General features: G+C 51.5%; 1 protein-coding gene across 1 annotated transcript; it reads left to right on the forward strand.

Annotated features, from left to right (window-relative positions):
- The first annotated feature begins 5,581 nt into the window (after positions 1-5,581).
- Positions 5,582-6,107, forward strand: NHLH1 (nescient helix-loop-helix 1). The gene has a single exon (XM_075071043.1). It carries the CDS (start codon positions 5,662-5,664, stop codon positions 6,070-6,072), a length of 411 nt encoding a protein of 136 aa, XP_074927144.1. The 5' UTR covers positions 5,582-5,661; the 3' UTR covers positions 6,073-6,107.
- Positions 6,108-18,223: the final 12,116 nt, after the last annotated feature.

Consider the following 18,223-nt stretch of genomic DNA (forward strand, 5'->3'; position numbering starts at 1 on the left):
TAAAGTGCTTGTGAACACATTGTATGGATATTTGGATGTTAGGGACAGCAGGCTGGCTTGCTTTCTTATCCCATCAAACTTTTAAAAACTATACAGGCACTTTCAAATCAATCCCTAGAAGGGAAGGTTCCACTGATGCTAATAGGAGCCTTCCTAGATCCCTTGAGCTGTGTGTGAGGCACATCAACATCCTGTGCTTGCCTGCCTCTCTCTCACACACACACACATGCACATACAAGCATGCACACTCACACACAAAAAACACAACCATGTACAAACTCACGCGCGCACATAAACTCAGGCACACACACACAAGCATATGCACAAACACGCACACATATACGCAAAGGCCTGCTCTGTGCTTTGCACCAACGGTCGGAGTGAATCCTCAGCCCAGGTTCTGCAGGGTGGCCAGTCTCTGTGAACACACATTATCCATTCAGTTTCTGTTCCAAGCACTGTCCCCTCTGTCCCACCCCCACACAGAGGAGAGGTCTCTGTTTGTTTCTCCTCCCCCCCACCCCCAGTCTCTCTATTTCTCCTTTATGAAATATGCATGGTGAACAGATGTCTCCTTCTCCCTCCCACCCCACTACCTCCTTCCCCCCTGCAGGACCACATCCAACCCCACCTCCTCTTCCCTCCCCTCCCAGGGGGGCTTTAACTTCCCTCCCAGCCAATGGGATCCCCTCTGCTGCTTTTAATATTTATGAGGGGGAGCACTGGAGTGGCCAATAGGAAGCCTGGGGTGGGAGGCAGCGTGCTAGCCTGGGTGCGTGTATATATAGTGTATGGACCGCATGCTTCAAGGTGTGTCCATATAAATGTGTAGCAGCCCGTTTGCACCTCCACATGTCTGGGCCCCAGTGACAGGATCGCTGCCCTCCCCAGGCTTGTCCATCAGTGCAGGAGTCTGAGCGCACAGGGGGCAACTTTCTTCCCCATCAATGAACGAACGAGTCAACCGGATCCTCAGGGCTGGGATTATTCGGGCTTGGTCCTGCAAGCAGAGAAAAGCCAGAGGAACTTCAGAGATTGAGGATGTCGTCCGGGTAGGGGTAAGGCAATTGCTTGGGATGGGGTGAAGTGGGCATTATAGATACACTGATAGATTGCAATCAGATCCATTGCTGCGATACCATGTGGTGCCATACTACGGTGATAGATAGATCCATATAAATTTAGAAATAGAGCAATATTCAGGACAGAGAATTTCACCCACCCACACTCTGTTAGCCTTTTGATATAATTTTTGGTGTATGCACACTCACTTAACTTTGGAGAAGTCAAGTTGAGAGGGTTTTTGGGGATGTTGTGATGGCTCTAAAAAAGAAACCTCAGATCCAAACACCTCTTACTCCTGGGCTGGGGGTGGAGGGGTGTCCTGAGTCCAGATACGCAGCTTTGGCTGTCCAGAGTCCTGGTGCCTCTCACCAGCAGTCACGTGCTGCATTTGGTGACACCGCACTTGGAGACAGGGAAAGGGCCACAGAGGGAGATTTTGGAAAGGGGAAAAAGGGCCTTTGGCTCAGAATTTTGTTTTAGATTTTGGTGGCCATTGAATGTGACTGCTGGATCCTGCCCAGCTTCGCAGTGCGAGGGGCTCTCAACCCAGGCTTCTGCAACAGCCAAATTGACTGAACACTCAGTTTGCGTTTATTGCAGGGGGAAGAAGTGAAAATCTCCCAAGAGGGAAAGTCATTGGTGTAAAGCATCAGGGACTTACAGTAGCTCAGACAAGCAGGCAGCTGGGAAAGGAAGCTGTTTAGACCCAATTCTGCAACCTGTACTCATGCGAGCGAGCCTGGGAGTTCCGTGAGTCAGGACTTGATTAAGGCTCCTGCGTTGAGCCCCACGGGTATAAATCATCGCTCCTGCCTGGCGTTCACACCCAGAGGCCTGTCTCGCTAGTTACCTCACGTTAATAACAAAGGGCCAGACCTTTGGCCGGTGTAATTGGGCATAATTCCTCTGTCTTGGATTGCGCTAGGGCAATTTACACCCGCTCAGAACCTGGCCCGGCCATCCAGCGTGTTCCATGCAAACGGCTGGCAAGTGAGGGCACAGCCAGTTCTCTTGGAAATGTTGCTGGCGATTGTTCTGGGGTGGGGGCAGGGAGGTGGCGTACTCTGCCCCCACCCCAGATTCTGTTGGCCACTCCTTTTTCATTAATCACCTCCCAGGGGGTTGGGGCTGGGTGTTTAAAGCGATTGTGCCTGCATCAGGGACATCGTCACAAAAATAAAATTGTGGAAGGGGAGGGAGTTGTGTCAGCGTATGGAACGTTGTATGTGGTTATATTATATCCTCCAAAGTCAGGGTGGTGGGGGGACAGCAGAGCATCTAGACCTATGGAAAGTCTGGGAAGGGGGCAAAAGCCCCACTTGCCCCAGAGAAAATGAACCTCCATGTCCATATATGTGACCTCACCCATCCACCCCTGTGCAGGAGCAACAGAACCGGGCTTGGTTGCAGCCTCACTCCAGTTTGACACCGGTGTCATTTCATCCTCACCGTGCACCTTGCGCAGTCACTCGCACCAGCACTGAGTGAGCACTGGGCTTTGCACATGCACAGTGATGCTGGTGACAAACTGGCCTAACTTAGCGGTGGGGCAGTCCCTGGGGCGGGCATCAAAGTCCATGGTCCCGAGGAGTGTGGGGCATGGTTAGAAGGAGCCGTAGGTTTGACAGGCAAGTGTTATGGGTGCAAATCCAGCATGAGTCCACCAAAGCCAGGCAGCTCCTCTTAGGGGCTGCAGAGACCTGGCTGCAAGGAACGCAGCCTTTGCCTTAGGCAGAAGAGTGAAGAGCCAACTCCTTCTAAGCACGGTACCGCTGTCCAGGGATGTAAACCCTACCTGCTCCCATGGCTTGGTGATGCTGCAGCATGAAGCAGCTCTCCGTGGACAGTACTTGTGAGCCAGGATTGTGAACTCTTTGAGGCAGAGACTGTGTCTCGCTCCTTGTGTGCCCAAGCACTCGGGAAAGAAAAGCAGCTCCCGGCTGTCCCTGCTGCAGGCAGACCTTCCCTCACTATTGTTTGCTCTCCCAGCACATTGCTCCCAAGGCCAAGCGGGGAGGGAGGGGGCCTGGTCTCCCCTCTCAAGCTTAGAAGTGGGAGATTGGGGATCCTAGTTTGGTGGGAACATCCTTGAGAAAACAGGAATGAGAGAGCAGCGGAGAGAGAGAGGGACGAGGCGGGGTAGGGAAATGGAAGAGAAAACGTTACATTAGACAGACACAGCGCACACTGGTGGCAGGGGACGAACACACTTAGAGAATTCAAACACATGCCTAAAAACTGGGCTGGATCGGGGCCTTCTTGATTGACACCTGAACTGGTGTCTCTGGACCTTGCCACAATGAGGGTAAGTTACTAATGGGTCACACACTTTGTAGCTCATTGCACAGCCCCGGGGCTCACTGGTTCCCTCCCACCCGACCCCACAAGCTCTCTGGGTGTCCTCCTCCCGTTCCCATTTATTCTAGGGGGTCCCAGCAATGCTCCCCAATCCCCCGCCATTGCAGGGGTTCTGTGTGTTCCCTATTTCCTCTTCCCCCGAGACCAAGGTCCCCCAATTTCTCCCCCATCACACACCCCACTTCAGGGTGCAAAGCTCAGATCTTTGAGGGAGAAGGGGACATTGGATCCAGCTACAAGCAGTGCCCGAAAAGCAGTTCCACCTGAAAACAACTCCATCTTTGCTCCCCAAACCCTCGACCTTCACTAGGATAACTTTTAATTTGTTTTTAATTAAAATGTGCCATATGAGCGAAATAATTTGCTTTCTGGATTTTTATTTTATTTGGTACAAGATTTCTAGGGAATGTATTTGACAGGTGTTTCCCCATATTGCAATGTAAGTGTGTGGTTGTGTCTCTGTGTGCGTCTCTATGTACATTTGTGTGAGTTTGGCTGCATATATTTATTTCTCTCTGTGTGTGTGCACGTGTGTGGGTGAATTACTGTGTGTATATGTGTGTGGTTTTGTGTGTATGAATTTGTGTGTGTGTTGTTCGCATACTGTGTCTGTTTTTCATGTGTGTGACTATGTGTGTGTATGTGAGCGTGTGGGTGAATTACTGTGTACATATGTGTGTGGGGTTTGTGTGTGTTAATTTCTTTGTGTGTGAATTTCGGAGTGTATTTTTGTGTGTACAAATTTCAGTCTATATGCCTGTGAGTTTCCCTCTCTGAGTTTGCACATGTCCTCTGGGTGCATTTCCACACAGTCATGAGGCTGTGTCTGTACATGTCAGTCTTTTAAAGTCTGACTCAGAATATTTCTTTCATTTCATTGCCTCTGTTTATCCATTCTGTTTATTCAGCCATTCTGCTTGTTTCTTATAATCATATGGCTTGTTAGAATTCAACAGCATCTCACCATGTGCAAAAGATGTTATACAAGAATAATATTTTATATGCATCTATCTATCTATCTCTCTCCTATTCTAGCTAGCTAGCTGTCTGTGTATCCAGTTTACAGTCTCTGCTAGCAGTAACAGCTCTCTCTAGTGCTGAGATCTTTTTTTCTAACCTCTCTTCGTTCCACTCACTCCAAACTTTGTTTCCCTTTCCCCTCTGGCTCTGCCCCTTGCCCAGTTCTGTCTCAGCCTGGTTGGGAGGGGTGGCTCAGGCCGAGCCTGCCCTTTCCCCAGACCCATAGTCCCTGCTTTGGAAGCATCTGTGTGCAAGCTGGGCTCTGCAGAGTGGGGCTGTAAAGGCAGCAGAGGGAGAAGACGGAGAGCCAGTGTTCCTGGCCTGCATGCGGAGTCCTGGGGGAGCAGGGAGCCAACTTCCATTTGGACACGTCAAGCCAAGCAGCTGTGTTGGGTTCCATATGTCTGGGGTGCCAGAATCCATGACATACGGGCTCATTTAATATACAATAAGCCCCCCCCCCACTCCCACAGTCTGTCTTTTCCCCCCTCGCTCCAATCCACCACCTGTCATCTCTCCAGAGAGCCAGGAGAAATGACTTCCATCTAGTCCCACAGCCTCTCCACAGGCTCCCCTCTCTGGGCCTTTCCCTGCAGCCACGGGCTGCTGCAACCCCTAAGACCCTGCCCACAGGCCTCATTGCTGGCAGCCATGCATGGGTCGAGCTGCGTCCGTTCTCTGCATGGGGCCAGGGGGCTTTGCTGGCTTATAACTGGAACTGTTTGCTTGTCCTAAAGGCACAGACAAAATAAACTTTCTTTCTTTCTTTCTTCCTTTCGTTTGTTAAGTGGGAGCAGAAAGTTAGTGAGAACTCCTTTGTTTCTGTTTTCTAGAGCACTTTGGAGGCAATTGCAGAGGCTGACATCTGAAGAAGGCAAACCACGCCACACAGCGTGCCGAAGGCGGACCCTGCAATCTACATGTGCACATAGAGGAGAGATTTATTTATTTAATTTATATATTTATTGGAAATTTATTTAAATTATTTATTTGGAAGATTGTTGATTGTGTGACTAATTCCCTGGAGAAAGGAATTTTCCTTGGAAGGATTTTTTTTTTTAAATGATGATGATGTGAACCAGAGAACAAAATATTAGCAGCAGAGCAATTTTATTTTGCAATTCATTCTATCTATCTATCTGTCTGTCTATCTATCTATCTCTCTGTCTATCCTGATACACATCCATCAGTCTATCTATCCATCCATCCTTTGAAAAGATGATGCTCAATTCAGACCAGACGGAAATCGACATGCCCCCGTCTCACTCAGAGACAGAGTCAGTTTTTAGTGACTGTGGTGGGGGCGGTGGCCGTGGGGCCGGAGTGGAGGAGGCCGGCAGCATCGGCTTGTGTGCCCAGTCCCGACTAGCTGAACCGGGGGAGGCTCTGAAAAAGGACCTACAGCACTTGAGCCGAGAGGAACGTCGGCGGCGGCGGCGTGCCACGGCTAAGTACCGGACAGCCCACGCCACGCGGGAGCGCATCCGCGTCGAGGCTTTCAACATGGCCTTCGCTGAGCTGCGCAAGCTGCTGCCTACCCTGCCCCCTGACAAGAAGCTCTCCAAGATCGAGATCCTCAGGCTGGCCATCTGCTACATCTCCTACCTGAACCACGTGCTGGACGTCTGAGCCACCGAGCACGCGTCCGTCTGTCCATCTGTCTGCTACATCTACCTGAACCACATGCTGGACATCTGAACCACCGAGCCCATGTCAGTCTGTCCGTCTGTCTGCTACATCTCCTACCTGAACTACGTGCTGGACATCTGAGCCACCGAGCCCACGTCCGTCTGTCCATCTGTCTGCTACATCTCCTGCCTGAACCACGTGCTGGACATCTGAGCACCATGCACACGTCCATCCGTCTGTCTGCTGCATCTCCTACCTGGATGTCTGAGCCAACGATTGTCCATCTGTCTGTCCATATTTCTCTACAGATCCTGCCAAACATGTGAGCCACCAAGCTCATCTCTGTCTGTCTGTCTGTCCATGCGTTTACCATATATCCTACCTGACTACTTCCTGGAGTCTGAGCAACCGAGCCTATGTCCATCTGTCTTTGTTTCTGCTACATCTCCTACTGGGCATCTGAGCCACCAAACCTACATCCATCCGTCTGTCTAGCTGCTACCTGAACCACATGCAGGACATCTTGAGCCTTCGAGCCCATGTCTGTCCACCCCTCCATCTGTCTGTCTGCTCCATCTCTTACTGGAACCCCAAGCTGGACCTCCAAGCCGCAGCAGCACCAACAGTCCTGGGATCTAGCCCATGTGTCTCTCTGCTCTTTCTTCTACCTGAGCCATGGCCTGGATTGGTGAAGTGCCAACAGCAGGAACCTTCCAGGCCTTTTGTCTGTTGGCTGCATCTCTCCCTGCTGGCACCATGCACTGGGCTCCCAAAAGGCCCTGTCTCGAGGGGCTGCTGCGCCATCTGAGCCTGACGCCCCCGGGCAACCCCCGGATCTAGGCAGACAAGGAAGAGAGCTTGACCCCCTGTGATCTCCAGCATTCCTTGCACAGCCGCAGGGCTCCTGGCTTTTCCTGCCCTGAAAAGAAACACCAAACATGTTGCAAAAATGGAAGACATGGGGCAGCCCCCAGCCCTAGCCCCACAAAGATGGGAAAGCAGCAGCTTTCCTGCAGGGTCCAGAACCTAATGAAGGGTGGAAGGTTCCCATAGATGGATGGGAAAGAGGGCATTTCCTTGCTTAGATCGACTCCAGAAGACATAAACCTTGTCCTCTGTCATGACTCCATCCCTTTTCCAATAAGGGCAAGGGAAAACTGGCTGTGAGTCTCTCCCTGGGGGGAATTTCAGTGCCCCACAGGGTGAGAACTGCCACCAAGACTGGAACTCGAGCTCCCGAGCCAGTTCCCAATTCAGCATCCCAAAGGTCAGAGTTTGCTCCCGTTGCAGTTAATAGGCACCAATCTCCATTGTCCTGCTGTTGTTTATAGTGGTGCAAAGTGAGTGTGAATGGTGCCCATCCTGACTCAGGAGTGTTTTGCACCTGCTTTGCACCAGTATAGGTGACTGGACAAGGTGGACAACAGGCAGTCAAGCCCAGTGAGTGTTTGATGGCAGCAGACTCTGGTCTCTAAGGCTGTTCCATGTCTCCTAGTAAGAGGGGTCAGACTGGGGGAAATGTGGTGACTCTCCACTTAAGCTCCAGATACCATCCCAGACTACACTGACAACCTCAGATGACTGGATTTACCTGCTGTAATGATCAGTGCACAGTGAATAAGTAAGACTGACCTCTACCTTCCCATCATTAGCCTCCAGAGTGAACATCTTGTTGCAATGAATGAGTAGTTAATTCACACCTCTCTTAGGGTTTCAGGCCTTGACTCTCCTTGGCAATGCACCTTGTGTTGTCATTAACCTCCATGCAAAGCAAGTGTCAGGCCTTGCCTTCACTGGGCTTCCAGTCACTGGTTTTAACCCCTTAGTGGGACACAATTTACCCCAACAGAGCACAGTTTTCACCAGTGCAGGTTATCCGGTGCCTCCCTGGTGTAAGCTATGATCTGCGATGGGTTTGCACTGAGGCAGCTGCACCTTAGAGGGATCTCTGCACCCAGTTTGCACTGGTGCAAATGACGGCCACAGGGCTAAATGAATGGGAACTGGGTGACCAATCCCCCCAGGCCATTGACCTATGGGGTGCATGTCTTCTCATGCTCCCTGGTGTAAATCAGGCACAGAGAGGCAGGCGCTGTAGCCCCAAGTGAAGGCATCTGCAGACAGTGCGGGATTCCAGCCCCCAGCGAATCTGTTGCACAGAGCAGGAGCAGGATCTCTCTCTAATCCCCTTCTGGGAGTCCTGGCCCCAGCCCTGGGGGTCAGGCGGTGCCCAGCTCAGCAAATCTGTCCCCCTTTCCAATGGCAAAGCCAAGCCATGCTTACTGTCGGAGAAAGAGAATCTGATTGGTAGACATTAGAACCAAAGATAAATGGTGTCTGGCCAATCCAATCGCTGCATGAGCGAACTGTGAACAAAACACAGGGCCTGTGGCCAATCGAAAACGAGCTGGCGCAGACAAGTAAACAAGCATAAACTTTATGGGTCTGAGCCTGCAAAAATCCACCTATTGGCTTCAATGGGATCGTTCCTGTGGCTAAGGCTCAGCAGGGTCAGAACATCTATTTATCATTTATCCCCACACACATCTCTCCATCCCCATACACACCCATCTATCTATCTATCTATCTATCCCCACATACCCCATCTATCTATCCATCCCCACACATCCCCTCTATCTATCTATCTATCCCCATACTCCTCCATCTAATCTGTCTGTCTGTCTGTCCTCATACATATCTGTGGATCTATCCCCATACACAGCCATCTATATTGATCTATCACATTACATATCCTTTTAGCTACATATCCACTCTCCCTCTCTGTGTCTAGCTGTCTGTGATCTTCTGTCTGTCTGTCTTTCTAGGCATGTCACCGCAGCCACCACAGCTGAATCTTTCCAGTTCCATTTGGGGGTTCAGATGAAATTCAGTGAACAAAACTGATGAAAAGAGGGTTTTTTTTCCCAACACGCTGTTCTAATCAGGCCTTTTGGGCTCTGTTCCCAGCTCTGCCACTGATTCACTGAGGTGTGCCACTTCCCTCCTCTCTGCCTCAGTTTCCCCCTCTGTATAAACAGGGAGAATGCTACCTACCTCGGCCTCATGCAAACTCATCAGCGAACATCCACCACGTGCTTTGAGATCCCTGGATGGCAGGGCATTATGAACAGTGAAGACAGGGATGGATTTCCCACCCTCACGCAGTTCAGGAAGGGAAGCCGATGGACAGGGGAAGTGGGGCCGACCCGCTGCCTCCTTCACTCATCAGTCCCATCTCTGTGCCACAAGGCTATTTATTGAATTAATTTATTGATAAATGTTGCTATTTATTTGTGGGGTTGTGCACTTTTTAAAAAGAAACGAAAAGCAACTGTGGAGGGAAAAAATATCCCTTGTAAATAACATGCCCTTGTGTGTGTGTGTATCTTGGCTGTTTAGAGTGTGTGAGGATTTATTATTTATTATTGCATAAGAAAGTCAGGGAGGTGGGGAATGGAATTAAACTGTGCCACAGAAAAAGAGAGGTCTCAGCTTTGGAAGAAAACCGCTTCCATCTTTCTTTCTTTCTTGTTGCAGCTGGGTCATTTTGCGAGCGGTAATGGCCAGTTGCGGCTACGCCTGTTAAGACTGGCGGGTAATCGAATCTCGTGCTCCGACGCATGAAATGATCACAGCAGGGGGCATGGATTTTCCTCCTGCCACACACAACTGGCGGAGGGTGCTGATCCAATGTGGCAAGGCGCTGGCTCAGACAGGGCCCAGGTGCATCATGAGATGGGTCCACACCTTGAACCTGGATCTGAACTGGAGGGTTCACAGCGGGTTTTGGGGGTTCTGTTGCAGGCCTATTTCTACCGTAATTGTGGGGCTTTTGCTCCCTCTGAAGCATCATCTGTTTATGGTACTTCTCTGCCCATCTCCCATCACTGTAGCATCTGGGCATTGTACAGATGAGGAAACTGAGGCACAGAGAAAGAAGCTAAGTGATTGGCCCAAGCTCACATAGGGAGTGTGCAGCAGAGCTGGGAACTGGAGCCAGTCTCTGAAGCCTAAGGCTAGCATCCTAACCATGGGACCAGCCTTCCTTTCTCCTGCGTTGAGTTCTGCAATTGGTGGGTGAGCTGCTGGACCGATGGTCTGACTGGGTGCAGCAAACCTATTTCCTATATGACAAAATCACCTCCCTCAAAGTGGGAGACAAAGGAGAGGAGAGGGCGTGTCAGTGCCAGGCCCTGAAGCACTGGTGGGGGCGAGGTAGACAGGTCATGGGGCCAGCCCATTCTCACCCTCTGCCCCACATGCTCTCCCTTGCCCTCGGTTCGCAAGGCTGGCATGGCTCAGCAGGATCAGAGAGACTCTGAACTCAGAGCGGGGAGTGCAGGGCAGGGACAGACACGCACAAAAACCCAGCACCCCTGTCTCCCTCCATGTCTGACCCCCCACCCTGTCTGGCACTGCAGCCACTCTAGAATCTCCCAGGGGCCTTTGAACCCAGACGACCCCAGTGAGCTCGAACCTTTAAAAGAACTTGTTGAAACAGACACACGAGAAAGATCCAACCAGTGAGAGGGAAGGGGGAACCCGCCCCTTCAGAGGAGTGAGATGAGGCATGTAGTGGGTCCCCCCATGACCCCTTATATCCCCCACCTGCCCCCAGCCCCAGTGCTTCCCCTTGGAGGCTCCACAATGCACGCTCAGAGCAGGGACCAGGGAAGCAGGAGGCAGAAGAGAAAGGGCATGTAGAGCAAAGAGACTGAAAGCCCTGTGGATCAGCCCCTCCGTACCCCACTCCTGGCTCAGACCTGCTCAGCAGCAATGAAAGTTCCCCTCCCACATTAGGTCACCGTGACAGCGGCAGGAATGGAAGCATCGGGGGAGGGAGGATCTGAGCCAAAGTGATCCCCCAAATCACATGCAACTGCCCCATGAAACCCTCCAGACTAGCGGATACAACTTTCTCCAGCTCAGAGGGTGCTGCCCCTCTGTGCCCCAAGTGATTGTAATGAAAATGCCTTTTTGATCCCCTTGTATTACCCAGAGTCCATTGTCCCTGCCTCAAGAGCCAGGAAATCTTCCTGCAGTGCTGATTCTATCCCCTGGTTGTGACTGTCTTCACTTGTTAGCTTGATGGCCTTGTTTACCTTATATATAAATGTACTTTCATTGTCCTCTGCCCGTAATCAAGCCGGTCAGGCAGGTAAATACACGTTCCTTTGTCTAGGGCAGGCTGGATTTATGCACGGCTTCAAATACACCCTTAAGAACACATTTCCAGCAGACATCTATATCTCTTGGTCCACAATTATGCATTGGTTTTTGGGACCAGCACATCACCCATTTGCATATGACACCTTACATGACACTTCTTAAGTACTTGTTATGGCAGCAGTGTATTGGGGGTGATGAGTGTGTCAGGCCTGAGAGGCATTACAATGGCCTCTGCCAGCTAGCACCAAGGGGTTCCAGAGTCGCAAACACCCACCTCCGTCCCTCCCGGCCCCTCTGGTTGAAGCAGGGAAGAGAGCGTGCTGCTCCTCGCCCTTCGTCCCTGTCCTCTGACGGACGGGTCCCCGCGGGACAAGTTGCAGCTGTTTGTTGACTTGCTCCAAATTTCTTTACATAATCGATTGGCCTCGGCTCCATGGGACACATTAAGGGGAAATGAAAAGCATGGCGGGAGGAGGGAAACACAGAGAGACGGTGACGGAGTGGGGCCTAATCGTTAGAGCAGGGAGCTTGGTGTCAGGACTCCTGGGTTACCTTCCTGGTTTGGGGGTGGGTGGTGCCTAATGGTTAGAGTAGGGGGCTTGGCGTCAGGACTCCTAGGCTCTGTCATCAGGTCTGGGAGGGCAGTGGGGTCTAATGAGAGTTTTATTCCTAGCTCTGACTCCACGGGACCTGAAGTGCATCACTTCCCCTTTCTGGGCCTGTGTTCCAGCGCTGGCTCTGGCTCCAGACCTCCCTCACCTGGTGCCTCCCTGTGCCTGGTGCTCGGCCTGGCACAGCCTCAAGCTAGGTTCTCCGATCTGCTTCCAGCCTTTCCCGGGGAGCCTGCCCTGGACTTAAACTCTGTCTCTCTGTCCCAGGGGCCCTCAATTAACTGGGGCACAGTGTGGCGGATGCTGTCTCGTTCCCAACCTCGAGAGAGAGCAGGCCCTTTCCAGGGGCAGCCCGAAGTGAGAACAGATTCATCACGTTACCAAAGTGTGAACATTCTGTCGCTATTTCCCAACCGGCTGTGGTGCCCATTGTTACCCGCCCTGCCAGCCAAGTCCCCGACATATGGTCCGTATTGTGCAGTGCACAATGGAAACACTTCATGCTAATTTAAACACTGGCTGTGGCCGTGATGTCTCCTCCCACAGAGTGGAGCAATGGCCCTCACCTAAGTGTCCTTTTGCCAATGGGGAAAAAAACACAATTTTGCTTCTTGTTCACTTTTCAGTGTGTTTTTCTTAGAAAGTTTTGCACTGGCCTCAAATCAGTTTCTCTTGCTCGACTATCGTAAGGGGATCTGTCCACCTATCTGTCACCACAAGAGGATTGTCTGTCTGTCTGTCTAATATCAGAAAGGGATTATCTCTCTCTCTCTTTCTCTCTCCATCCACCTCCTTCTATCTTTCTATCTATCTATCTATCTATCTATCTAATATCATAAGGGGGCTGTCCATCTATCTAATCTTTAAAATGGTTATCTAAGTATGTATCCATCTGACCTGTAAGGTTATTATCTATCTGCTATAACCTTTCTGGTTTTTATCTCTGTGTCCATCCACAGGCTCTCTCTCGTGTCCCCTCTGTAGTATGTCAGTCTATCACAGGGGTAGTCAATGACTTTTTGTCAAGGTCCATATTTCTTGGTCAAAGTATAGTCAATGCCCAGACCCCAGAGAAAATAATAATAACAGTAATAATTAATAAGTACATAAAAAGATTTGAGAATCCAGCCATTCAGAAGCAGGGTCCGCCTATTGACTATCTCTGGGTAGTATCTCTCCTCCCACCAGCAGTCTCTGTGTGTGTGTAATCACAGATTATCTCCAGGGCCCGTCACTGTGGTACCTAAGAACTGACTGATGCCAGCTCATTTCATAGTATATAAAGCACCCCTGACAAATTCAGCTCCTTCCAAAAATCATCTCACCTCTTGGTTTTCCATCATCCAAAAGGCAGGTCAGTTCTGGGCGCTCCACTGCTCTACGTGTGATGAAAAGCTACTGGTAATTCTGTCCATAAACCAGGATTGCCGTGTGCTATTATTATCCAATTACATTAGCACCCCAAGGCCTCCGCTGAGCTCAGGTCAACACTGTGCTAGGTGGTGTACATACACATAACGAGAGACAGCCCCTGCCCCAAAGAAACACGGTGGACCAGAGCTGGGAGGGGGAATTTACTTATGCAAAAATCACCCTGCAGGTCACTGGCAAAACCCAGGACTGACGTCGAATCCCCTGCCCTACCCATTAGCTCACCCTGCTTGCACACCGCAGCGTGGATCCTTAGGGCAGAATAGTTAACGATGTATCCTACGATGCAAGAGAGGGGAGATGTTGTCACCTTTTGAGATCACACACAGGATTTTCTCTGCAGTCCACACACTCTTGTCCTGTGGCCTGTAGGTCCATGAGAGCATGGCTGGACTTGCATGAACATGCTTCTGGGTGTGTGGATGTCTCGGGGTGGCTGTGTACGGATGCATATTTCTGTGTCTAGCTGAGGACTGGCTGGAAAACCAGAATTCTGCTTCCTGCCAAACGTTGCGAGTTTGATGTTTGTTTTCACGTTGGTGCAGAACAGAGCAGAGAGCAGAGACCTCTTGGCATTTTCTGGGGAAAAGCATGAAAACAGGAGCACCCCAGGGTAGCTGGCAGTGCTGTGAGTAGTGCAGTCAGCTGGGATGTCGAAACTCAGGCTCAAGTCTCCGCTCCAAGCCAGGCTCAAACCTGAGTCTCCCCCATGCCTGCTTGAATCACCAGGTGCCCTGCCCCACCCCAGCAGCTCCCCACCTCCGCCCTGACATGCCCCCCCACCTGCAGCTCCCCCCCGCCCCAGCTCACCCCTACTCCACACACGAGCATAAGCACCCTGAGCGCGCCATCCTTGCTTCACTTCTCCCACCTCCCAGGCTTGCGGGACCTAAGCTGATTGGCACTGCAAGCCTGGGAGGCGGGAGAAGTGAAGCAGCCATGGCGTGCTCAGGGAGGAGGCGGGGCAGGGGTGAGCTGGGGCGGGGAGTTCCCCAGCATACTACCCCCCCCCTTACTTGCTGCAGGCGGCCCTCCCCATGCTCCCCTGCCCCAGCTCCCTCTGCCTAAATGCTGGCAGTGACCAGGTTGGCTGAAGATCCGGCCGCCCCGGTCGCTGCCGAAGAAAATGCTACCCCCTAAATCCTAGCACTGGTTGCCTAAATGGTTGCACCTGCCCTGGCGATGGGCCCAGCCCCACCTGTGAGCCACTCAGCTCCCCTCCCCAGGTGGAAACAATGAGCAAAGTCCCAGGGCAGGCCAGACACGTGGCGTCTGGGGTGAAGATAACGCAGGGGCCTGAGGAGAGCAGAGGGAGATGTGTTGGGAGTTGCTGCTGGACACAGAGCAGGCAGAGGCTCAATGGAGCTGGAAGGGTGCACGAGCTGCCCTTTCAAGAGAGACTCCCCCAGGCGCAGGGCTGGGGGTGCAGCTGTCCGCTAGGGGGAAGTTCTGGTGTTTCCTTGTGAGCTTGGTTAATAAACCCAGCGTCCAAGCAGGGCTGTAACAACCTGTGAAAGCCTACGGCCAAGTTACTGACAAGCCCAAGAAAGGGAAACGGAGGCAACAGCAGCTAGTTTGCAGCCAGACCAGGTAGGTGGCGGTAGGATGACCTCCAACAGGCGAGTCCCAGTAGACCCAGCAGGGACTTGAGCCTGCTGGTAGCCCAGGAGCATGCCCTGACCACTAGGCTCTTGACTAGTCTACACTGAGCAGCAGTGGGGGAAGGGCAAGGGCTTCCTCATTCTCATTGTGACCGGAAATTCCATCCTGGACCTAAGGAAGCGAGAGACCAAACTGACCCTTCTCTGGGAACAGTCTTGGGTTTGGCAAAGCGGCGTTCTTTGCTGGCAATTTGCAGGAAAAATTCCTGCCAAGCTCTAGTCCATATGCATGCTGAAGTGTGTGTGCAGTGTGTATGTGTGTGCATGTGTGTGTGCGCATGCACACACTTGCAGGTCTATCTTGCATCCGTGCACTTGTACACACTTGCACGAAGGTCTGTATATGCACCCCTGGGATCCATGTGTGTTTCCCACAGCGGGTGCATCTGATTTGCGTGCCGGCTTGCTGGTTGGCACGTCTCAGTCTGAAACAAGGGAATAGCCTTGTGGTTTCTCCCTCTCTGTGTCCCTCCGCTGCATCCAGAAGAGGCCCTTGCCCCCCATGCAGGGGCTCAGCACCCAAGTGTGTCAACGTGCAGCCTGCCCAGGAGAAGCCGGTGCATTCACAGGATTGTTTGCATGCTTCCTCCTCCCAGCCAGAGTCCCAATGCCGTCGGCATCTGGGCCCCCCATATCCCAGCCAAGAATGAAAGGTGCATGTTGTCCAGGCTCCCATCCAGCACAGACAGGCCCTGGGAGAGGGGATGGGAGCTCAGAGAGGAACCACCGTCTCCTCCATCCTTCACCCAGAGCCCAGTGCGGGAGTGGGCTGTGCCCTGAGGATGGAGGGTTGGCTTTTTGTGTGCTGCTTCCAGAACATCCGTTATATGATCTCCCCAGCACTTATGGGCTGTGGGCTGCTGCATGGCAACAGTGGGAGGGTGTCTTACTAAACATCCAGGACATGCTCTTCACCCTAAAGCCCTGCCTCAGTTTCCCTGCAACCAGGGACTCTGTCCAGGATCTGGGGTCAGCAAGGAGCAGATTTGTTTTTGTGCTGAATCAGGAGAGTCAGGGTGGGCAGCAAAAGTGCCTCTTCCCATCTTAGTGGTGGGAGGGGAGTACAATCAGTGTCTTCCTTGGCATATTCCCCCTCTCCCGCTGCCACACCCCACCCAGGCCCAGGAGGAGCTGAGCTGAGATCGGGCTCCCTTGCGACAAGGAACGCAGCTGGGTAATGAGGGAGGGCCAAGCCAGGCCCCTCTTGTCTAGAGCTGGCTGAGAGTTTTGTAGGTGAAAGTGAGTTTTATGCAAAATGACTTTTTCTTCCCAAAGAAGAGTTCTGCAGAAAAATGTAAGTTTGCCCAAGTTTCCAGATGGGTTTTGGGGTGTATTTACTTATTTTTTTTACTAAAAACGAGAAAACAAGAACATTTGCATGCCTTATTTTTTTATTTTCAGAAACAGAACGTTTTTGCCACAAGCCATTTTTCCCCTAAAAACGGGTTTTTTTAATTTAAAAAATACTTTTTTAAAGAAAATATATTTTATGGGGAAATTCTGGTGAAAACCAAATGCCTTCATTATTTGTTGAATTCCCTGCGAAAAGCAAGCGGCATTGTCTGCACATCTCCCTGCCTCCGTCACCACTGCAGGGGTGGGGGAGAGGATTAGCTGGAGATGGCAACTGACACACACACCCAGGTCTGATCTCCATGGAATTACACACACGCACTGATCCTGTGCTGACACACGCCCCTGCACACCCCATTAAGGCCAGTGGGGTGTCAATTTTGGCAGGATCTGACCTTACCTCGCCTACTTGTTTTGGGGGGGAGGAAGGGGACCCCTCCTCTAGTCTAGCCCAGAGACATTTCCCCATCTCCCCTGTTGCTGACAGCCCTGGCTTGAATCTCAGCAGCCACTTAGGCTGCATCCTTATAGTCTTCTGCTATGGCTCTCCAGTGTCCTTGGGTAGCAGGAGTGGCTAGTATTCCCTGGGGTGGCCAACTCTCTGCTCTGAGCCTGCAGTGCCCTCTGCTGGGCTCTCAGCCAAGACCCCTTCTCTCAGGTTCTCTGTTCCATGCCAGGCCTTTTGGTGACGGTAATAACACCGGTTTCAGAGCGGGAGCCGTGTTAATCTGCAGCAGCAAAAACAACCAGGAGTCCTCGTGGCACCTTAGGGACTAACCAATTTATTTGGGCATAAGGCAACTCCCATCTTTCCATATGCTGTGTATTTATACCCCTCGACTGTATTTTTCACTCCACGCATCTGATGAAGTGGGTTTTAGCCCACAAAAGCTTATGCCCAAATAAATGTGTTAGTCTCTAAGGTGCCTCAAGGATTCCTCGTTGTTTTTATAATAACACTGTTCACCATCTCTCTCTGTCGTAGATCTCAAAGCATTTTCCGAGGGGTGGGCAGCCTACCGTCATTTTTACAGCTGCAGAGAGACTTGCCCAGGGCGGCGACAGAGCCAGGAAAAGAACCCAGGAGTCCTGAGTCCCCTGGCCTTGCCCCACTGATGACTTCTATAGCACTGCGCCAGGTGCTGTACAAATAGAGAGATGGGCTCTGCCTCAAGGAGTTTACAGCCAACAGGTGGTTACAGCCAACATGGGGAGCACAAGGAAAAAAGGACCCCAAGACGTACCGCTTCAGGAACGGTAATTAACCATTGGATCAGCTCCCCAAGGGACACGATAGAGACTTTAAATTGAGCCAAAAGGTCTTTCCAAAGGGTCAGGGGTTGCTATCATGACCCCATCCCATCTAAACACAGGAGCCTAGTCCCAGCATGTCTTTTCAAGGCACCTCTTCTGTTATGGTGTCCACCATACGTGTGAGGTCATGGGGGCAGAGAGCACGGTCTGCAAAATAACCCCCCAGCCCCTCTTTCTGTACAAACTCAGCACTGCTATGTGGGGTGATCAGGACCCCCGGAAACCTGTCCACCACCCCTAGTGGAGACCCCTTGGTCTAAATACTAATACATCAGTTCAGTCACTAGCTCCTGGGCTCCAGAGTGTCACGAACACAATAGGGAAGAATTAATCCTCCATGGCAGGAATCATCGGGGTCAGACTAGGTGATCCATAGCTTGGAGATTGAAGCACATGGGACTTAGCTCATCTCTGCTAGAGGTGCCAGATTCCCTGGGCTGGGCAGAAAACAGTTTCCCAGCCCATGAAACAGATTTGAGATTTCAGAATTTTTCCCCATCCCAAACTGGGACAAAAATGTCAAAATCTCAGATTTCTGCAAACCCACAAACCAAAAATTGTTCCCAGTCTGGACAGTTGAAACCTCTCATTTGAATCATTTCAAAACATCTT

The sequence above is a fragment of the Chelonoidis abingdonii genome, chromosome 11, assembly GCF_003597395.2.
Source record: "Chelonoidis abingdonii isolate Lonesome George chromosome 11, CheloAbing_2.0, whole genome shotgun sequence".
Classification (NCBI taxonomy): Eukaryota; Metazoa; Chordata; order Testudines; family Testudinidae; genus Chelonoidis; species Chelonoidis abingdonii.